Source organism: Ananas comosus, linkage group 9 (genome assembly GCF_001540865.1).
Source record: "Ananas comosus cultivar F153 linkage group 9, ASM154086v1, whole genome shotgun sequence".
Taxonomy (NCBI): domain Eukaryota; kingdom Viridiplantae; phylum Streptophyta; class Magnoliopsida; order Poales; family Bromeliaceae; genus Ananas; species Ananas comosus.
Window position 1 is genome coordinate 872,367 of NC_033629.1, and position 22,605 is coordinate 894,971.

Consider the following 22,605-nt stretch of genomic DNA (forward strand, 5'->3'; position numbering starts at 1 on the left):
ATTTATTGTTTAATCAATATTTTCTGAATTTTTTTTTTGTCATTGATGATTCCTTACTGTTTAGTAAATAAAACTGAAATAAATAACTGCTAGTATGGAATAGAATAACTGTGTTTTGATAGAACTTTTTAGTTTAACTAATCAAACTAATTTAAATTTAAAAAGTGCAAAAATTAGTGTTCTGTTTCAAAATGGCCTGTAGTTGAGGGGGTGCTTCATACATTTTCACCTTTGCCTCTAATGATAATGATGTAGAAATATGAGAGACAAAGTGTGAGTGAAATTGTCAGAAACACCCCCCTCCCCACTTCTTTTCCCTTTTTTTCCCCCCATTTTTTTCTTTTTTTTTTATTATTATCTGGTGAGGGGAGGGAGAAAAAGCTTTCAGCTTTTAGCTTTTTAAACAAGCCCTATTAGGGGTGGGTTGAATTAAACAAAAAAAAAAAAAGTCTTCTACTCTTCTTGTCATCTCTATGAGTTTGGAGCCTTGTGAGTTGAGAGTATTAATCTATTCTTTTTCAAGCCCAAGAACACCTTTGGAATAGAGTAGTAGCCCATGAGATAAGATATGGGTTGCTTTTTGGGATTATTTTATGAAGTTGATAAAATGCTTCTATACTTCCAGTAGTACTTGTTACTATTTACCATGTAACAAGTACTGCAGATTAAAGAGCATCTTTATCCATTACTCATCAGATCTTAATTGCAGATTAAGTGCACCAATCAGACCAACCTTTTGGGGGGCGTTTGGATTGACGAATTTGTAGATTCAACGTAAGTCAAGTGTAGTGGTGTTTGAGTTTCCCTGAAGTGTGATTATTTTTCTGTTGTTTGTTTTGACGTAACTCGTACCACTGAAAGTTAAATTCAATCACTTCTGCTGTTTGTTTTGATGTAACTTGGTGCTGGTAAAATTAGTTTTTTGAGTTCCGTTGTTTGTTTTGATGTAAGTAAGTGGATCCCATTATCTCCTAAATATAGTAATAAATTTATCACTATAAAATTTAACCTATTATATAATTAAATTTTTTATTATTATTTAAAGATAATCTTAATTTATTATAAATAAGGTAATTCTAACCCATTATAAAGAAAGTAGAGTTTAGGTTTTACTGTTTAATAAATTGTTTAGAGAAGGTTGAGTGTGGTGGAAGTCGAGTTCGGTACTTTAGAGCCGGAAGTCGAGAGTAGGTGAAGTGGAGCTCTAACGTAACTTGAGTTACATAATATTTTTCACTTACACCAAAACAAATAACGGAAGTGATGGAACTTGAGTTCCATCACTCCACTTACACCAAAACAAACGGGCCCCACTGGTGTTTGGTCTCTAAAACTCAAATCACAAAGTCTTAGTTCAACCAATAACAGTTCCTATTTAGTGTTGTTTCTAAAATAACTTCTCTGCACTCCAAAAGACGTACGTAAGAAGTCAAAATAAGCCTTCGAGATATAAAACAAATAGTAGTTAGTTAGTGATTATCTGCATAACTTTACTAAAGGGGCAGTTCTACCAAATGAAGCCTAATTTGCACTGGCTAGTAATTACTTTTGTAGAAAACTGTGTCCTAAGCTCAACAACTACAAGATTGAATGAAATGGACAGGAAAATATACTGGCAGCTGTTAACATGTAATAATGGAGATGCTGGTATATACTGCTTTCATATGGTCAGTGTCCCATGCATGGATCAGCAGTTCTTTTCCTTTGACACAAAGAACACTACTATAGATACCATAGAACGCTTCTTCTATGTTGCTGATGTATTGGTCTGTAAATGTGCCTCATTTGGTGGTCTATGAGAGTTTGGTTTTTCGAACGACAAGACCACTGATGTATTGGCATTCTTGCAGTATGGCGAAACTCAACATCTCACATACATATCGATTGATGCAGTTGTAGTAAAGCCAGAAGCCGATCTTCCCCAAAAGCTCGAGTGTTTTAGCACAGTCTGCCCCTAACTTTCAAATAGATTGACGCGCCATTGATTCACATGCAGTATAAACTAGCATATCAGCGATATATGTATATATATTGTAAGATTTTTATCTTAAATAAAAGTCATTCATATTGAGATTCACAAAGGGGCCATGTGTAATAAAGCCACTCACTTTGTCTGATACTAGTTAATAGCCATCATCTAAGGTCATATGTGCATGCATAGGCTTTTGCACCTTTTTGTGTGTTTCTTTATTGCAAGGTCAAAAGCCAGCAGAATCCTATGTCCTTCTTTCCTCCCAAAGTCACACACAAAGGCAGACTGCATTCCTGGGATAAGGTCAATGCTTCTGCTTTAAATTAATCTTCATATATGTGAAATGTAATGCTTTAGATTAAAGATAATTAGTTTTAAACTATTCATAAATTAATTTTTTCGAAGAAATAAAAAAAAAGAATAATTAGGATTGTCCTAGAATTAAGAGCTTAACAAATGAAAAATTACACCAACAAAATGGTCTCTCCTTTTTAAGCATGTTCAAAAAGGAAGATGAATAGAGACTATAAAAGATCTAACCCAGAAAACCATATTGCCTTTAAAAGAGTTCATCAACACATCACCATTACCAATACATGCACTTTCAAAAATAAAAGAGTTAACAAAAAAAAAAAAAACAAATAAATCCCTCTACTTTTCACTCAAGATAACTTCAAGCCAAAAAACTTTTACTACTGCCGTAAAATAATTCGTTTGTGTTGGTAAAATGTATCAAACTTTTACTGGAAAAATTAAACTAAATTTAAAATATGAGAACAGTGCAGGGACTATTATTACATTTTAACTTAAATATTAACACAGGATTAATATACAAGACATGGTCAGCGGGAATCAGGGACGCTTCTCCGAGCCGGGGAACAAAAGGGACTTTGCTGTATCAGGGATATACGTGCATGATATTTTTTTTTTAACCCTTTATTTTATTTTGTTTTTTTTTTAATTTTTATCTTTTTAATTTCTTTTTGATTGCATGTGTAGTTGAGTGATAGGAACAGGTGAGTGATGGAAAGAAAAGAAAAAAGAGAGATTGGAAGTGAAAGAGAAAGCATTAAGATTCGCGGCCAAAAACATGCATGAAAAAGCCTATATTTCCTATCATCTTTTCGTAAAGCTGAAGTAAAATATTTTTTTAAGTGTAAATTAGTACGTGAACTGGGTTTAGAGTTTCTACAACATAAGCGACAAGAGAACTTTGCAAAAGAATTTAGACAAGGAGTCAAACGGTGCCTGAGCTTTCATGTAGCTACTACTTTTTCACCCAAAAAAAAAAAAAACAAAAAACAAGAACACAACCATTTGTGTGATGTGTATATAGTAAATAAGAACCAAGGACGAATTGTTATTCATTTTTTCGTAACAAGATTTTAGGAGAGAGTTGAATAGAGCACAAAGAGGTTGTCGCTTAGAGAAGCAAAACTCTAATCATGGCATTTAATGAATTCGATTTCGAGTACCAAGATACTTTGCCAACACGACACTGGTGAGAACTTCAAAAGATTCAGCAAAGAAACAATAAACAAAAAATTAGTGAAATAGATGCAGCAAAGGTTCAATTGTCAAGGGCTAACATTTAATGCTAAACCTAACTTGGTACCAAAACAGATCAAATCCCAGCAAGTTAGGTTAAAAAATAAAATAAAATAACATGACCCACAACCAACTCAACAGTACGTGATGCTTCTTTAGTCTTTTGCTTTGCTTGCTTTAGTTTTAATAGATCAATTCATAAAAAGTGAAACTTAGAGCTCCTGTAGTCTAAAGCTCTTTAGATTACTAGTTATTTGGAGTTGGAAAAGATGTTCATCTCTTTAAACACTATTGATAGGGATAATACATTGAGGTAAGCTGCACAAATTATCACTAGATTCAATAACTTGTTTTGTCAATCATAGTTGTTGCAATGTCAAATATCATTACGTTAATAAAAGAAAAGATACTTCACCAACTTTGGTGAGTTTGTTGGCCTAGCGAACCGGGAGGAGAAAACTTGTATTCAGCAAAAAAAAAGAAGAAGAAAAAAAAAGGAAGTAAAAAATGAGAGGGAAAAGGGGAAACATATAACAAGTGTATTTTCTACGTTTTACATGTCGAGTAGATCCAAAAACTATTCTCTCTGCGTCTGACTTTGTCAGATCAGCAACAACTAACTCTACTGAGACATCCTAAAACTAAAAAGGGTTTAAAATTTTATTTCAAGGACAATATTTACCCTCATCAACTATACATACTTCACAGATCATCTATATGTAAGAACAAATCGATTGTTTAATGGAGTTACCTGGCAATGAATAGGGAATTAGCTTGAAGAGATACAATTTGTACTCCTCAACTAGTTTGTCTTAGAAGAGGTTTAACCGTGTGTTTATGGCCCATACTATTCACAAGATCTTTACGAGTACATACCGAAAACATGTTCACTCCGGGAATCTTTAGACGCCGCATTACGTACGGAAAACTCAGCTGATCCCGAGATGTGAACCGAACCACCTCATTGAACCAAAGACACATGAAAAGATTTGTGGATGGTGTGTGCTCCCTCACAATCACAGAGGCTTCGGCTAGAGCTGCAGAGGGCAAAAAGTTGCTAATGCCTCGTTAAAACAAGCATATCAAGAACTTGCATACCCATGCAAAATTCCTAGTCAAAAACACTATTAAGGTCCCCATATTATGAGCAAATTTTTGTTATGGTCCCTAGACTTCATTTCGTATGGCTTAAACTTCATTAAGTGGCCCTTTCAAGTCTCTCCATCAGCTTTATATCCGAGAAAATGTAAATTTGCCAACTTTGGTGGAACATGATAATTTTCAGCCATAAATGAACACAATAATTTGCGGTTAGAAACCTCCATGTGCACATGTCATGAGAGTGCCTTCATACCTATATAGGGCAATTTGGTGTTGACTTGGATGGTACATTGCCTTGATTAAACTACTTTGACGGAATGTTCGTCATTTCTCGTTTCCAAAGCAGACAGGGAAACTTCAATTGGACCACTTAATGAAACTAGACTACATGACTGAGCAACCTAGATGATAACTTTAGGCTTAATTTTGTCTGCCAACTAAAGGAGGTGCCATGAGCTATTTCATTTAGGCATATGATAAAAGCTAACCTTTCTTTCCGTTGAACCTTTTGTTTCCAGGAATTCCATCTTTACGATACTGGTTTAATTGCTCCTCCACTTCTTCTGGAGTTGCTTTGTGCTTTGAGATAATCGCTTTCCCTTCATCATACAGGTTACTTCGTGCTCCGTGCTCAGAGATAGCAAGGGTAGAATTTGTACGCCAAAGAAGTGCATCCATTACACCAATTGGATCCCTCCGGAACTGAGATTTTGAGTCCACCCAGATTGAATACCTTGCTTCAGGAAATAGACGATGACCCAACATCTGAAGCACGAAATCATTTTTTTAGTTCAAGTCACAAAAAATTAATAATCAATTGCAGCCATGAACAATCTAATCTGTTAAACAATTATTGCAGCATAGATAATTGTCAAACTAGAATAAGATTTCATGCTCAACAATGCCTGTTGGTAAAAAAAATAATAATAAGCACATTTGACAAGTGAACTGTATAAACTTTGTGTTCGACAATGAAACTGGTGCTATGGAAAATAGAAAAACACATTTTACCTTGGGTATTTTCCCATTTAACCGTTGATCTGAAAAAGGAAGATTTTTAACAATAACGATGCGCCATCTACCAATCATATGATTTTCGCCAATTTGTTTTCCTTCTGCTTCCTGAGCTGTGCGAGTGATTTCATCCCAGAATGCTACATAGCAAACCTGCACAACAGCAAGATTTATTTATAAACAGAACGCAATTATCATCAAACATGAAAACATATAGTTTTGCTAGAATGTACAGTTGCCGATGAAATCGAGGAGCAAGAGGCCAGAGTAGCCATAGTGATGGCTGGCCCAATATAATGGTAACACCATTTGCAAACCAAAAGTTTAAGCTAGTGTCTTATATACGACCACCATTAGTCACTCACTAATGTGCATGGGAATAAACTATAACTCACACATGCTCTAACAGGTACCTTATAAATGGATGCCTCTGTCATCCCAATAGGCTGATAAAGATCGTCACCGCCACCAAATGCGCATGTTGATACAACAGCTTTGCAAGTTTTCATGTAATTCCTGTCATCCTCAGAAATTTTAAACCCTCCCTTCTCACTGTAGAAGCCACAATGCACAGCAGCAGTTTCCTGCACCTGAAACAGTTGTATGGGCACATTACACAACTCAGTAGAAGTTCCAATAGCAAAATCGAGCAAGTAAAAATTACAAAGGCATGTCAGATGGTAAAACTATGTACTGCATATTTCTCAAAAGAAAATGAAGAAGAATTTCTGCGGTCAAAATTGGACCTTGAAAGTTTCTTCTCGTTCGCGAAGCGTCTGATATCCAGTAAATAAATTAAATCTTGTAGCTTCTTTGTTCTGCAACGACTGAATAGAGTCGCCTTCGACGTGGGATTCATTATTATTATCTGATTTGTATACAACATTCTTGACAGTATATTTGGGTTCTGCAGAACTAGGGAATTCCAGACTGGCTATTTCTTTAGGACTACGAATTTTCAGACAAGCTGCCAATAGCAGAAAAGAGTCTGTAAGCAAAATACGTGACGTAAAATCCAACTCGAAAGCGAATAATATACGGAAGCAGTAAAAATCTCCTGAATAAGAACGAGGGTAAATTGCAGCAGGGCTCCTTATTTCAACATCTGAATTGTTTAAATTGCATGCCCTATCTTTGCATTGCAATCTTATCCCTTCAATTAAATTTCTCCATTGAAATGGACAGAGGATTCCATGCGATCTGCATGTTACTTCCCCGTATGCAATATGAGAGTTATCAAAGCGAAAATAATAAAGAAATTATTGAGCAAAATTTATCAGTAAACAACGATTCACTGTATGTCCATGGAAGCTCATGAAGTAAGATATTGCAAGCAAAAAAATTAATTAAATATTATCTTAGAATCTCTGCCAACTGGTAGGTAAATAGGTTTCTACTCTTCCTAATTGGTTAACTAGTTTAAGGCAACTACGATATAACTACCACAAATAGAGTAGGGAGTTTTTTAAATGGGAACTACAATTAGCGAGCAACGTCAACTCTCCTGTATAGTATGATTTGATCATTATTTTTTTTAAAAAAAATCAAGTCTTTTCTATTTGCAATTGTAAAACCCTAAACTCCGAGATAAGGATTGACGAATTCAAATCAAAATATCACCTTCGTCTCTACAACAACACAGCGTTCCACAGTATCAACTCGAACTCAAATTTTTAGGAAAAAGCTAAAGAATAAAGCGATTGATTTGAACAAAACTTACGCTCTCTGACGCCATTGACGACTCTGGTGGTGCGATCGAGCCGATTTAGGTTTCCAATCGACTTCCGCACTGCGGCATTGGGATCCGAGGGGGCCTCCTTGGGGTTCGAGANGATCGAGTCCCTCGCGAGGGCGACGGGGATAGATCGGGGTTCGTCGCGGGGCCTCCGCGCGAGCTTCGTGGTCTCGAAGAAGAGCAGGAAGAGGACGGGGAGGACGAGGAGGAGGCTCCACCACCGCATCGCGCTCCGCACAACGCGGCCGAGGAGCTCCTGGCGAGGGCCGGGCTTCTTCCGCCTATGGCGGATCCGGACGCGCATCTTCCCGGCGACCTCCTCGTCGTCGGAGACGGAGACGGAGATGCCGTTGATCATGGTTCGGGGAGGGGAGGAGGCGGCTAGGGTGTGGGGGAGAGAGCGCGGGGAATTGGGAACTAGGGTTTCGGGGGGCCTCCCGCTGTAACCCCCTTAGGAAGGGGGCGACGAGGTTGTCGGAAGCCCGGTTCGGTTCGGGAGTCGACTCGGCGGTTCGGTTCGCTCCTCCGCGGCGACCGGTCCATTCGCCGGTTTATATTAGTACAGTACAGTATCAGAGTTTACACGAGAAGGAAACAACGGAGAAGAGAAAGAGGGACGCGAATCATGCGACCTCCACATCAAGGGAGTGATTTAAAAAATAATAATAATAAATAAATAAATAAATAATAGAGAAAAAAAACAGTGGGTCCGGATGTGGGTCCCACAACGAAGAGAAGAGTTACTTTTACGGATGTTAATGAACCGGACCTGGATTGGCCCAGAGTTTGGCCCAATTAAAAATTTGGGCCGAGCCCATAATCTCCACGCGACGACACTCGCATGCTTTTCTCCTTTCTTCTTCTTCTTCTTCCACAAGGCACCGTCTAATCGAAGCGAGCTAGGGTTTCTCCGAGATCGAGAGAGACAGAGAGAGGGAGAGAAAACGATGGCGCTCACCAACTTCATCCTCACCGTGGTGGGGGTGAGCGCGGCGGTGCTCCTCCTCCGCAGCGACGTGAAGCAATCCGCCGCCATTTTCCGCCGCAACGTGCGCCAAATCCGCCAATGGCTCGAGGAGGAGTCCGCATCCGCCGCTAAGTAAACCCTAATAATCCTCCTCGCCCTTCCTGCTCCTCTGAATCCGATCGCCGTTTATTGTAGCGGGTCTTTGCTTGATTATGCTAGATGCAATGGAGAAGAATTAACATGATGCGTTAGTTTGGGTTGTGTTTAGTGCTTGTTCCATTTTGTGGACAGTGGGTTGGAGAACTTAAAGCTTGGATTTTGTTCGCATATTAGGGTTCAAATTGGAAGCTTATGTTCGTTTTCTACAGTATAAACTGTAGAAATGCATTCATTGATTGCTTTACTGTGCTAATGCATATAATCTGGATAGGGGCTTTCTTTTCTTAGTGTAAAAACTTTGTTTTTACTGTTTAATTAGCGACAGCGGGAGATTGGTTAAATATAATGTGCGTTTACAACTTTACATAAATAGTTACACAGGGGATGAGATTGTTAAATTTTTTCCTAGATGCATTAGGCCATATGGATATAATTAATTCTTTTATCTTATTGTCCGCATCATCTTAACTGGTAGTTTTCCTTTCAAAATTGTTAGCTTATTTCCCTCTATATGAGCCAGCTGGGAATTTGGGTACTTTATATTTCCTATAGCTGAAAAATTGTAATATTTTACTCGTTTCTGCTTATCGAGTTCAGGCTTTGTAGTCAAGGGATCCTTGGCAAGAATTTAATGTAGTCTGCAGAGCACGCTGAGAGAATCATAGAGAAGGCACTTATTGTTTCCTCGGCCAAAGCCCCTCTTTTTATCTAGTTAGTAGCTTATTTCTAGTTAAAAACACATAAATCTTGTAAGTTTCAAAGAAACTAGTGGCTTCCAGAGGCCATTATGAAAGGGATTTTGATTCCTCATGAAATCAGGAAATCGTAAGTGGAGACACAGCTGAGAAAGTTTTCATTGCATTAAATTTGCCAATTATTAGTGCTTGAGTTGTTAGCTAATTACCTGACTGATTAGGTTCTAATGGAAGATTTCATTTACTGTATAGTAATCACATTCATTTTATTGCTGATGCGAATCACCCACTCTTTGGCTGTCTCAGAAGTACAAATCAAAACACAAGACGTGCGCATAAACAGTGCGTGTAACAAAAGCTGCTTTTATTGCTATTTCACTCGGGCCATGTTTCTCTAATCTTGGGAACAGGCTCATCGAGTTGCCCTTTTGCAGAAAAACATTTGGATTCTTTTTCTTTCTATTTTCCGGTGATGTGAATGTGGTAATTTAGTTGAAGTTGGTGAGAGACTAGGAGAGTAAGATAGGTTGAAGGAAAGCTAGCTTTCTTGCATTCCGAGAGTTTAGGTGATTCTACTTGAGCATTTTAGTGGTAAAACTGCTGCTTTGGAAATTTTGCCTCGAGCCTGTTTCCTATTTGAAATACTCAAAATGAGTTTATTACTGATTTAAAGAAAAAATGTTGTCGAAGGGATTCATTGACGGTGAATGCTGTATTAAATATAATCTCTTTGAAGTTTGATTAAAGCAGAGTGAAGTTACTCATTAGCTTAGAATTTGCCGTGTGTTGCTCGTTCACAAGAACATTGGATTTGAAGTTAGAATTTGCATTTGATATTTGATCACTTTATGAGTTATACGATTTGAAATTAAAACACTGTTCACTGTGCCACCATCATTGTCTCATTTGTTTAGATGTTTCCAATCTTTCGTTAATAAATAAGTAATATGTCTTTCTTCTCATGGATAATTTACTAATTTAATCATGTTTAATAGTTTGGTCTTTCATGCATTGGTTTTGTGATAGTATGTCTCAATTGTTTTCTGCTCGTCTCTCTCGTTCTTCTTTTACGTTGAGCAGAACTGCGGAGCGGTCGGCACCCAAGGAGTTGGATTCGCAAGCGGTTAAGAAGGACGTTCCGAAGGACGAGAAGAATTAAGCTACCATAGTTAGTCTAGGATTGTAAGATAACAAATCTTTTTGTAGCTCTTTTTTCTGATTGAATAAGAGAGGAAAGATTTTTGTTTATTTTGTGGAAAATCACCAGTGTAACATGCTTCAAGAAATGCCATGAAGAGTTTAGATTATTCGTGTGCTCTGGGATTCATATTTATTGTATTGTATCAGCTTATTCTTATTCCCCCCCATCCTTCTTCACAATCTAGTTTTTCTTTTCTGTTGTTATTATACGAAAAAATTTTGTACATGTCTTGTGGGATCCTCCTTCACTCCTACTCAGTTACTAATTTTCATTTGTACTGTGACAAATTTATGAAATGATTTGATAAAAATTATTTGAGATAAATAAAATAGTAAAAAAAAATTTCCATTCCATTGCCGGGATTTGAACCCGGGTCGCCTGGGTGAAAACCAGGTATCCTAACCGGACTAGACGACAATGGAGATTTGAATATGAGTTGCATTTGTCAATATTTATACATACTATGTTATAATTTATAACGTAAATTCGCAATGATTCAACCATAGATTCAAAAATAATTAAAAATCAAATCTAAATTTTTGATTTAAAATTAAATCCAGGTGAGAAAAGGACATTGCAGTGGACGAGCCGCAACGCGATAAACATCACCTTCACTTTTTGGCATGGCCCGAGCAAACATGCAAGTATGGGCGTGGGATAAAATTCCCTGCAAAGCCACTCGTACAAACACACTAGTCGACGCGGCTCTGTCTCATTGTTATTATTATTATTATTATTAACTAATTGGTTGATGTTATTTTATGCGTCCATCCAAAATGCATGACACATGCACTCCGCCTTCGCACGAATTCTCAAGAAGTTGAAGTTTAAATTGAAGTAGATTTTCGATGAATTAGAGTTCAGATAAAAATTATTTTTATACAGCTGTGATTTATTATTATTATTATTATTATTTATTTGGTAGAGAGTGAGTGTCATAAAAATTAAAGATTTCTTGCTTTTATTTTGAAAATTTTGAATTTCAATCGAATATGAAGAGATGAGGAGCTAGCCAATGAAAATAAGCAATTTCAGTTGAATACCACTTTACTCTTTTTTTTACTTTTGGTTAAACAAACGTACCATATGGTATACGCAGCAGTTGTGTGTCCGTATCTAATACATATTTACAACAACAAAATGTTTTCACACAATACAAAAGTTGATCGATCGATCGCAAATTGGTAGAGCTTCAATTTTTGGTTGGTCGGATTAATGCATCATTTCCATAGCGGTTTGGACGATTAGAAATAGGAAATCGAAATAAGATAATCTATCTGTTGCACACAAAAAAAATCACCAATAAACAAAGAAAATAGTACTAATAAGAGATCTTTGAATGTCATTAGAACCATCCACTACCATTTATTAGGGAACGTATGCAATATTATTGTAAATACGTATAGTTAAAAATATAGCAATTATAATTATATGTATCTTATTTAATTGGATGTAATAGAAAGTGTTGTGATAATAATTAATTTGTGTGGTTGTATACGGATAAAATGTGCATTTTTTAAACTTTATCTTTTTATATAAATGTGGTAATGAGATTACCTTCAATACAAAAAGAAAATTATTTTTCATTTTAAAAAGTAATTAGAAAGATAATCTTATTTTTATTTAAAAATATTCTCTTTAATTACTGTAGTGCAGTTGAACTTCCTCTTCCAGTTCCAACTACAGCAATTGAATATAAATAGATTCTATCAAACATCATATTTGAATCCGTATGCAATCAACTTAGTTGAGAATATAGAAAATAAGTATTAATATGTCCTCCTCAATCAAAATGAAAAAAAAAAAAAAAAAAAAACAACCCACTTGTTTTAGAAGAAATAAATGCAAATTTTTCAAAAAGTTTGGTTTTCATTCGATCCCTCTCTCATGGCTCAATAAAGTGAAGATTCTTCTAACAATAATTAAAGTTTCATCTCTTTTTATCTTTTTCTTTGGAGTAATCAATCATAATTTCCTTTATGTAAAGTTACTTATTAATTAGTTAATTAAATCAACAGCTAAGCTACATGAGTAAAGCAAAGTCAAAGATGATACCTTTATTTGTTAGATGCAATTTTTTTAAAGCAAATTATTTGGCAAAAATGTATATAAAGAGCATTTTGAAATAACCTACTCAACTTTATTTTTTTGATTCGCGCCTTCTCATTTTTTTAGATTTTTAAAATTACATGATTTAAGTCAATTAAACTAAAAATTTTATCAGTTACACCGATTATTTTATCAAATTCAATAGCTTTGAATACTTTTTAGCGAATAAAGCTACAATAATTAACCACTAGTAACTCCCTGAGATATTAAATTTGGTAAAATTTTTAAATTAACTAGTTAGAATAAATTAAATAAAAACATCAATAAAGAAAACTAAAATTAAAATTTAATTTTTCAATTTTGTTTAAGAAAAAAAAAATCCTATTTCAATTTGAAATCAACTATTCTGCGACAGGTCTCTGTACGTAATGAGTCCTTTTTTCTTTTTTTTTTTTCTTTTTTTTTGTTTTTGTTTTGTTGGTTGTGCTTTATTGGTCAAAGTGTGGTTCAATCAACATCGAATGGGGATTCCATTTATCTTTTACAATGCAAAGATGCTAAATACAAAAGTGATCATTTACTTTTCAGTAAACTCTTTTTGGTAAAAATGTATGTAACCTATGAGAACTATAATTTGTTTTGAAACAATAATATAATTCATGAAATTTTAATTTTATAGTTTAATATTTCAATTTGTTTAACTTGAATCGATTAATAGTTTCTTCAGTTACAAATTTAGGCATACCACTTTCTGTAATAAAAATATAGTCGCTCATCAAATTACTACGATTAACCCAAATTCTACTACGAAATAGAAATATTGAAGCATGTAAATTTGCATAGTTATTTCAAAATAGGTCAAGTATAGCTTTGTTAGGACCGTTACTTTTTTATACATAAATTTTTTTCGCATTCTTTGCATGTTCAAGATGTCAACCACAAAATTATATATAGAAACTTATGATTCAAAATTGTAAGTAGAGAGATTATAAACAAAGCAATATAAAATTTAGTATTGTACTTGTAAATTAATCCTATTTCAAATCATAGTTAATTAAGCTAATAAGCCTAAAACAAATTGAACTCTAACACATGGTGGTGTCTACAAATTGCCATTTAAAAAGGACTAGCCCAATTAATGTCCACAGTCCAAACACTAATATTAGTTAAAGAACCCCACTCTCCAAACACTATTATTAAACAGCATGAAAATGAATCATCACAAACACAGAGCCATCCCTTGCAATCAAAGCAATCCCTATTTTAAGATCAACCAAACCAGCTCACCTCTCTCTCTCTCTCTCTCTCTCTCTCTCTCTCTCTCTCTCTCTCTCTCTCTCTCTTAAGGTCCCACTTTGTATCTAAGGTTTATCTGATATTATTCATTCAAAAAAATTCTAACTAAGAATATATAAAAATATATACATTTTTTATTAGGATCGCAGAAATTATATCTTAACTGGACTAGTATAAATCGTGTCTTATGTTAATATATATTTTTTATAATTGTTATAAAAAATACAATTCCATATATCTTATCCATCACAAACCAAATAGTGACACCCTAAACCCAACACAAACCAAGTTAAGGTCCACTATACTTTTGGGCACTGTCATATTGCTGCTATTTAAAAACCTTGGATCATTTGTTGTCTCTTGCAATTTTCTATGTTGCTTGTTGTGGCATGAGAGTGGGATAATTAGAGAACACTTCTCAAGGTGGGTTTGAATTTTGAAGTTATCTCTATTTTCTATTATGATGAATTAGCCTACACTCTATCATTCTTTTATTAAAAATAGTCATTAAAAACAGAGTTTTTTTATACCTTGCTTCTTTTAATTTCGCCAATTTATTATGTTTCTTGTTATATCATCACCCATTTTAGTTTTAACAAGTGTTGCGAAGATCTCTGTGAGAGAACAAAATTATAGTTCTATTGTGCAACACTATCTGAATAATGCAATGTCTTAGAAAAAGAAAAAAAATTATATTTCATTTTTTTTCTTCTTCTACAATGGTTACCAAAACCAAAACTAGAAATAAACTAAACATGTCCAAGCTGTTCATATGACAAACACAAAATTTAAAAAAATCTAAGTACTATTTGGGCTATGTGTCCTAACTCAATAAATTAATAATGTACCTTCCTTTAAATGCACAGTTCATAAGTTGTGTGTGTATGTACCCAAAAATCCTCTTTTGGACTACAAGTATAAAACAGAATCTTTTTTACTCTTTTTAACATTTTGGGAATTACTGTTCCATCACAAACAGAGCACTGTGAATAGCTCGGTAGCCCCACTCTTGGTTACATCCTAAACCACACACATACAAAAAAAAAAAAACAAAACAAGAAAAAAGGAGAGAGAGAGAGAGAGAGAGAGAGAGAGAGAGATATGATGGATTGGAATATTTTAGATGAGAAAAGGGACGACATTCTTATCTGGTAAAGCTAAAGAAACCCTATTACTCTCTCCTCTCTTTCCCCTTTCCCCTTTAGCCCTTTTTCCCCTTTCCCTTGCCCCATGTCCCTGCTGTGTTGGATAAAATGATGGGGAACACCATGGGAGGTCGCATTCATGCTCGACAATAGGGTTCGGTTCCCATCATTGGGGATTCGCGTGGAAGCAGAGGTGGGATGGATCGTAGATGGGGAGAAAAGGAGGAGGGGGTGTGGGGAGTGGGAGGAGGAGGAGGTGGGAGAGGAGAAGGGGTAAGTGGGTTTCGAATGCCTAATTCGTAGTTTTGCTTTTCAACATTTTTTGTTTTTGATGCGATTTTTGTTGGCGATTTCTTCTAGTTTTTGTTTCAGGTTGGTGCTTTTTTGTGCTCTCGAAAATGCTCATTTTGTAATTTTGGAGAAAATTGGGCCTTTTTTTTTACAATTATTTTGTAAGATTCAGCTGCTTCTGTGGGGTTTGGGGTTCGATTGTTGGTTTTTGTGTTCGAAATTGTGTTGATTCCTTTCTTCTTCTTTTTTTTGTTCTCTGTCGCAAAAATTGGCAAAAAAGATGCATGATTTCTTATATTGTGGCAATAAAAGTAATGTATATTCTACACAAAAAGAATGAAACTTGATCCCCTGTTACTTTTTTTAGTATGAGTCTCATGATTTTTTTTTTCAATTTGTTTTAGGTTTATGCATGAGTGCCATCTACCGAAAAATCGGCGAAAATTAAATTGAAGTTCTTATAGGGATCAAATTCACACCTTGATATGATCTTACTCACTAGGGTCTGTAAATCTCAAATCTCATAAGAAAAAGGTGCTTTTTTAGCCAAAAAAAATGGCAGATTTTAGGGTTAGAAGGCTTGAATCCCGGCACACGAAGATAAGAAATGTTCCGATCGCGGTAACTCCAGAAGGATTCTGGTGTTGCCCTTCTCAGGCTGTGCTCCAGAAAACCCTGAAGAATCAAAACCACCAAAATAAGCAAAAAGGCTCATCCCCCCCTTCGAAGGCCCCTTCGGTTCAAAGGGCGCCGGCTATTTCATCGGAGAAGAGAGCATCCACTCCAACAAGATCAAAAGGTGTTTCGGATGACCAGAAATGCCCTCCGACTTCTGATAATCCGGCTTTAAGTCCAATGAGGGCTTCGGAGAGACCGCCGAAACCAAATTCTGAGGGTCAAAAGCATAAGATTTCAGTCGGCTTTGGTCAACAAGAGACGAGCGATTTGAAGGTTATTTTGTATGGGAAGGAAGGGATTGCAGTTAAGATGAGTGTTCATAAGAACATTCTTGCTGAAAATAGTAATTACTTTGCTGAGAAACTGTCGAGGGAGTCGCCGGTCTCGTGCATTGAGATATTGGATTGTGAGGATGTGGAAATTTATGTTGAGACTGTGGGATTGATGTATTGTAAGGAAGTCAAGCACAGGTTGATCAAGCAAAGTGTTCCGCGCGTTCTCCGCATACTAAAGGTTTGCTTAAAACTCCGATGCTTACTATTACTGGCTATGATGAAAACTCTAGGTTATCAATTTGTCTACTTATTTGTTTGTTATATATGTTTATCCCACGAATAATTCATTTACGTTTTGGTGCATGTATGGCTGTGTTTCTGCTAAGTAGTTGAAACTTTAAGTTTCTTAGTGTGTTGCCGTAGCCGTGTTGACCTAATCCTTTCTTAGGTTTCAATGTTAAAATTTGATGTTTTGGCTTGGAGGATTGGTTCTTATTATTGCTATCAAGAGGTCAACGCATAGAATCTCCTTAAGAATGATCCTAATAAATTTGTCAAATTCGTTATATTTGCTTGAAGAAATGGTCATATACTACTACTTTTTTTTTGAAAAAAATTTACTTAATTGTCTTTTAGTTCTCATTTTGCATCATTTTTTTCGAATTTGGGTCCGTGAAAACTGAAAAGTAGATCTGTCAGTTTTGTTCTTTTATTCTCTTCAAGATTGCATGGGTTAGGTTTCGGTTGAGCTTCTTCTAGCCTAATGCTAATTTGTACTGATCTGAGTCCAACATGACTTGATAAATTGCCATGTGCTGGTTATGCAATGGGAAACAACATGGTCCCATATAGGCTTCAGTTTGTGTCGTTGGAATCTGGAATGAAAAGTCTTTACTAGTAATTTGACGTTTGACAGATTCACTATCTGATAAGGCTTTATACTTATTCTGTTTGTTTTTTATTTCAAGCAATGATCAAACAATTTTTACCCTCTCTGCGTTACTTAAGGGTTTTTTGCTCCCTTCTCTTTTACAGGTTGCTGAGTCGCTTGGCTTCAGGGCATGCATGAAATCATGCTTGGATTACTTAGAAGCAGTCCCTTGGGTCGGAGATGAAGAAGAAGAAAATGTGGTCTCCTCGGTACGCCACCTTAAGACTGATAATTACGGAATAAACCCCATACTAAAAAGAGTATCTTCGGACCTTAACAACCCCCCTAATCACACACTTGCCCATATAATGGAACTTGTTCTAAAAAGCAGCGACGAAAGAGGACGGCGCGAGATGAAATCCTTAGTCCTAAAACTCTTAAAGGAAAATAGCATTTGTAATAATGGGTCTTCAGATATATGCGTAGAAACCTTATACAATTCATGCAAAAGTTGCTTAGACTCCCTGTTAGTGCTTTTCCGAGAAGCAACTGAACCAGCCTTTTCCAGTAGAGCTTTGGACGGCAAAGAACCTATTACAAGGCATATAGCTCTCGAAGCCGATAATCTTCTTTGGCTAGTGGAGATTCTGGCTGACAGGCATGTAGCTGATGAGTTTGTGCTGATGTGGGCGAGCCAAAATGAGCTATCTCAGTTGCATAATAAGCTACCGATTATGAACCGGCACTTAATTAGCTGCATCACAGCTAGAATTTTTGTCGGGATCGGGAGAGGAGAAGTGCTTCCGTGTAAGGAGACTCGCCAGCTGCTTCTCAATGTGTGGCTGCAGCCCCTTATTGACGACTACAGTTGGCTGCAGCATGGGTGCAGATCATTTGATCGGAAAGTTGTCGAGGAAGGGATCGGTCGAACTATTCTCACTCTTCCTTTGGAGGACCAGCAGACGATACTGCTTTCTTGGTTGGGGAGTTTCTTGAAAATTGGCGATAACTGCCCAAATCTGCAGCGAGCATTTGAGGTATGGTGGAGAAGGACTTTCATTAGGCCTTACGTTGAGCAGCAACACGGTAATATTTTACCGTTGGACAGAAACTGATCGAGAGCAGTATTAGTAAGAAAAATATAAATATTCTCATGTCGTATTCGAAGAATTTGGTGGTGAATGCTGGGTGGAAAAAAGTCAGTGCTTGTTTACTTCGTGGAAAGGCGAAGGTAATGCTAAAGCTAATGCTTATCCTTAAAAAAAAGTTTTAGAAATTTCTATGAATTCCTAACAAATGTGAGTTTCACTATGATATGGTGTAATTCAATCTAGGGCTTTATTTTTCAATTTGCTTTTTGTGTCATTTCACTATGGGATGTGTTGTAATTCAATGTAGGTTTTTATTTTTATTTTTTTTAATTTGCTTTCTTCTCCTCTTTTCTTTTCTCTTTTTTTTTTTTTTTTTTGTTTCCTTTGTGATCCTTTTGTTGTGCAATTCTGGAAACAAAAGTTAAGTGCATAATATATATATGAGCTGTCCCTATTATTGCATTCTTATGACATATTAGATAAAGTGTTGCATGATATTCTCTATTTATTGAATTGTAATTTATGTTTCTGAGATGCTCAAACTGAGAAGGTGCACTGCTACAAATTGTGGTAGATGTAGTATTGACTAAATTCAGTTATCTGATTGATATTAATATTAACCTTGTTATTATGTTTAGAAACTACACTAAAGTGACTAAGGCTTAGTTTGGTATTGAGGCCTATCAAACGCTGTTAGATAAAATGAAGTTGAGGAAAAAGTATATAGGAATATGTTTCTGTGTTCTTCGGTAGGACCGCAGAAAATATATTGTAAATGACTCATCGCGATGTGCGGAACGCAATATTACGTACGGAAACAAACAGGATATTTTTTCAATGTATTTTCTCATCGCATGTAATGCTATTTTTTCGCAATCCCAAACCCATCTGAGTTTCCCATTAAGGAAGCAAACTAATGGAGCTACCTCTGCAGATTAACAATCCGTGCAGGAGCAATGTCGAGTTTGTGTACGGCGTAGAACTCCGACTGTGTGATCTAAACAAAAATTTTACTAAAACCATCTCTCTACCGTCTATCATCATGTGTAGCGCTCGAATCTTTAAGCAGTGATGAACGATAAATTTGACGCGTAGTGTGAATTTTGAAGCAGAGATGAACGGATTTGGCCAAGTGTCACCTTAATTAGTCTCCATTACTTCGAAAGTGGTGCAATTTTACCTAACACGCCCATGGTCAATGCCACATACTAGTGCTAATCACCATGTTCCAGAAACTTGCTCCAACTCAGATTCAGGATCCTATGACATCGAAGTTACATGGGAACTGCGTCCTCGAAAAGTGATTTTCCCAAACGCACCTACCCATATCGCAACGTACACGTGGCCCAACAACGGCCCATCAAGGATGTACTGCTCTTCAATAAGATCCAGTGATTGCTTTTAAAAAGGCGATGGAAAAAGAAAAATGAAAATGAGAGAGCATTCAAATGTGGCAACAATGTATTAGGAAGCTTAGGGCCACAAGAAAGGAGAGGAGAGCATAATTTGGTGTATATTGAATTATTGAATCGAACCGACTTATTTCGTTTATTTTACTCACTTAATCGTACACATTAAAAGCCAAATAAACCAAATTTACCCAATCAACCCAAAACTTAGTCATTCGACGATGATGAACAGCCTAGTTCTGAATCAATCGAATTGAGTCGAACCAAACCAAATTATTTCAGCACAGTATGGTTCGTAGCTCTACTGCCGAACTAAACCGACCAATGCTCATCCTTGAAAGAAAGCAGAATAATAACTAGAGTGGACTTATCCAAATTTGTTATCTACTCTATGTTGGTTTGAACATTCAACCTGGTTCCATGTGAAAAAGGAGCCATATATGAGGCCAGAATTAATAATATATACCATAAATAAGGCAAATTAAAAGAGGAACAACAATAGCAAAGAAGCATGGGCAACTGGTGTAGTTCTCATCCTACAAGGTAAAGCCAATATTACCCTTTAATTTCTCTCTTTCTCTCTCTCCTTTTTTTTTAAAAAAAAAAAAGAAGGATAATTGATGTGAATTATTACTTCTAAAAGTTCAATGTAGGCCTTTGCATTTTGCACCATTTTTGCTATAATTTTCTTCATGCATTTCAGTGAACTGCAGAACAAGAGGCTTGTTTCAATTGATGCAGAAGATGCAACTCATGAAGGGATAAGAACAGTTGGAGTTCAAAAGATCTGCGAATTCTCGACCAGCTCCGCGTTATCTGTGTGCATTGTGACATGGAATATGAACAACAAAGTAAAACATCTATCTACTTGGAATTTTCTTCGAAGAAAAATTCGATCTTCAGTGTTCATATCGCTAACTAACATAGTTCTCTTATTCGTGAAGATGCCGACCGAGAATTTATCTAAGTTAGTGAGCAGCGATCGAAAGTTCGATCTTTTGGTGGTTGGGCTACAAGAAGCACCAAGATGTAATCTTGCTCAGGTTCTACAAGCAGCTATTGCTGACACCCATATGTAAGTATTACGAGTAACTAAATTGTTCTAAAAAGATTAGAAATTTACATCATTTTACAGTTTAATGTATTTGAATGTTATCTCCTGCAACTTAACTTGTAGCTTACTAGGAGAAACAACCATGCAATCTATACAGCTGTTTCTTTTCGGTGCGAAGAGCTCGACGAAATATATTAGAGGTAAGAGTAATACATATGCCTTGTCAGATATTACTACGGCTGGTTGCGTTCTTTTCTTTGTCTTATTGTTATCTTGGTTATCTCACTTTTTGTTGCGTAGAAATGGAGGTGGATAAAGAATCAGATGGAGGATGTGGGGGGTTGATAAGGAGAAAGAAGGGAGCAGTGGCCATGTACATCAACTTTAGCGGCATTCGCATGGTCTTCATATCATGCCATCTTTCAGGTTTGATCATGATGCTTAAGTCCACAAAATTTGGATTCTGATTTCCACCATCCTTGTAGTTTCGACTACTATTTAGTTCCTAAAAATTGTTCTGTACAACAATTAAGTCGTTGTGTTTGTTCGCCGCCTGAAAAATGCTACAACAATTCCGGGGACGGAATTGGTAAATACAAAGACTCTGCAGATTCAGTTGAAATCAGGATCGAAAACTCATAAAAAAGTGTCCATATTAAATCTTCAGAGACTGATACATGCAGCATTGCAGCTCATGAACACAAGGTGGACGAGCGGAACTCGCAGTGTCGGCACATATCTCACTCTCTCTTCTCTAAGGATCACAATCGGTACGTGGAATCGTCGCACGTCACGGTTTGGATGGGAGATCTCAATTACAGATTGCAAGGAATAAGCACAATGCCTGCCAGAGGTTTAATCCACAAAAATCTTCAAAATGTAAGCATCTTATCTCATTGGTCTTTTAATATGAAGTTAGATCATTTAAACTACTTAAATATGGAGCCTTTTACCGTTCCCTCGATCATCGCAGATGCTTACTAACAAAGACCAACTTCTACAAGAAGCTGAAAAGGGGCAAGTGTTCAATGGATATTGCGAAGGGACCTTATCATTTAAGCCTACATACAAGTATAATGTTGGTAGTAGTAACTATGATACAAGCTACAAGGTAAGTACTTCTATTAGTAACCAATGCACTTATATATATTTTAACTTCTCCAAATTAGTCCTTAGAAAAATTAAATTAAAATGAACTTTTTTTTTTTTTTTACTTTTTTCAGATTCGAGTACCTTCGTGGACCGATCGGATCTTGTTCAAGGTCGATCATTTGGGTATCGACGCAACCTTAGATTCGTACGAATCGATCGACTGCATTGAGAGCTCGGATCACAAGCCAGTGAAGGCCCATCTTTGTTTGAAAGTGAACAATGAATAAAATTCTTTTGTTGTGTGCTGCGTTGTGCGACAAACGGTCCAAAAAATCAGACAAAAATCTTTTATTATTTAAAATTCTAAAATGCATTTTCGTGCAAGATAACATTTCGAAAGTTTTTAATGTTGTGAAGTGCTTCTCTCTCCCTCCTCCTCCTCCTTTTTGAAATACGGCAGAGTAAGTTTTTCACTGCCGACTTCAAACATTTGGTTGTACAAACAAAGGAAACTCGGCGAGAAAAAGAGTTTCGGCGCCGACTTCAATATGTCTTGTGAGCTCGCGAAAAGTTGTAGTCGGTAAGGATATCTCCTTCACCGCCGACTCTGGCTTAGCAAAATTTGACAATTGCCCTTTAGACGAAATTAAACTTTGCCTAGACCTATTCCACCGTAACAATCGCGGAACGCTTAATTATCTACCATCAACCCATTCATTTCTTAAAGTCACTAAATTAAAAAAAATAATAAAATTTACAATTGGTTAAATATAATAATGGTGGTGATTTTTAGTGGTGAATATAGATGGTAACTAGCTATGCGGTCCACAGCTAATGAGGTGGACCAGGTCCAGGCAATTACTTTCTTACGTTTTGAGTGTAATGTGTGTGTAGTATAGCCCATAGACATCGATCTTAAACCAAAAAAAAAAAAACTTTAGGAGCCCAATTTATTTATTTTT

General features: G+C 36.2%; 4 protein-coding genes and 1 non-coding gene across 7 annotated transcripts; 3 read left to right on the forward strand and 2 right to left on the reverse strand.

The window, feature by feature from the left end:
• Positions 3,889-8,003, reverse strand: LOC109714860. The gene is made up of 6 exons (XM_020239579.1): positions 7,356-8,003; positions 6,382-6,602; positions 6,049-6,225; positions 5,633-5,788; positions 5,110-5,386; positions 3,889-4,557 (listed from the first exon to the last, which is right to left on the reverse strand). The coding sequence occupies exons 1-6, from the start codon at positions 7,726-7,728 to the stop codon at positions 4,319-4,321; spliced, it is 1,443 nt and encodes a 480-aa protein (XP_020095168.1). The 5' UTR covers positions 7,729-8,003; the 3' UTR covers positions 3,889-4,318.
• Positions 8,224-10,551, forward strand: LOC109714749. Its single transcript, XM_020239449.1, has 2 exons — positions 8,224-8,469; positions 10,272-10,551. Exons 1-2 carry the CDS (start codon positions 8,318-8,320, stop codon positions 10,348-10,350), a joined length of 231 nt encoding a protein of 76 aa, XP_020095038.1. The 5' UTR covers positions 8,224-8,317; the 3' UTR covers positions 10,351-10,551.
• Positions 10,741-10,814, reverse strand: TRNAE-UUC. Its single transcript has one exon. It is a non-coding gene; the product is annotated as a tRNA-Glu (tRNA).
• On the forward strand, positions 14,803-18,556 carry LOC109715533 (BTB/POZ domain-containing protein At3g50780). Of its 2 annotated transcripts, none has more exons than XM_020240586.1 (3): positions 14,803-15,155; positions 15,578-16,364; positions 17,162-18,556. In XM_020240586.1, exons 2-3 carry the CDS (start codon positions 15,729-15,731, stop codon positions 18,110-18,112), a joined length of 1,587 nt encoding a protein of 528 aa, XP_020096175.1. In that variant the 5' UTR covers positions 14,803-15,155; positions 15,578-15,728; the 3' UTR covers positions 18,113-18,556. The 2 variants fall into 2 exon arrangements, with proteins under 2 accessions (XP_020096175.1, XP_020096176.1); XM_020240587.1 differs by having other exon boundaries at positions 14,821-14,888.
• Positions 19,810-21,946, forward strand: LOC109715654 (type IV inositol polyphosphate 5-phosphatase 11). Of its 2 annotated transcripts, none has more exons than XM_020240769.1 (8): positions 19,810-20,040; positions 20,201-20,348; positions 20,442-20,572; positions 20,675-20,751; positions 20,852-20,977; positions 21,243-21,430; positions 21,525-21,662; positions 21,775-21,946. In XM_020240769.1, exons 1-8 carry the CDS (start codon positions 20,009-20,011, stop codon positions 21,928-21,930), a joined length of 996 nt encoding a protein of 331 aa, XP_020096358.1. In that variant the 5' UTR covers positions 19,810-20,008; the 3' UTR covers positions 21,931-21,946. The 2 variants fall into 2 exon arrangements, with proteins under 2 accessions (XP_020096358.1, XP_020096359.1); XM_020240770.1 differs by having other exon boundaries at positions 19,988-20,040; positions 20,211-20,348.

Bases quoted from the DNA above. Each gene is read 5' to 3' on its own strand.
- LOC109715533 (XM_020240586.1), top strand. From the start codon at position 15,729: ATGGCAGATTTTAGGGTTAGAAGGCTTGAATCCCGGCACACGAAGATA. The intron at 16,365-17,161 runs GTTTGCTTAAAA...TCTCTTTTACAG, and splicing joins GCGTTCTCCGCATACTAAAG to GTTGCTGAGTCGCTTGGCTT.
- LOC109715654 (XM_020240769.1), top strand. From the start codon at position 20,009: ATGGGCAACTGGTGTAGTTCTCATCCTACAAG. The intron at 20,573-20,674 runs GTAAGTATTACG...CTTAACTTGTAG, and splicing joins GCTATTGCTGACACCCATAT to CTTACTAGGAGAAACAACCA. The intron at 21,663-21,774 runs GTAAGTACTTCT...TACTTTTTTCAG, and splicing joins ACTATGATACAAGCTACAAG to ATTCGAGTACCTTCGTGGAC.
- LOC109714749 (XM_020239449.1), top strand. From the start codon at position 8,318: ATGGCGCTCACCAACTTCATCCTCACCGTGGTGGGGGTGAGCGCGGCG. The intron at 8,470-10,271 runs GTAAACCCTAAT...TACGTTGAGCAG, and splicing joins GAGTCCGCATCCGCCGCTAA to AACTGCGGAGCGGTCGGCAC.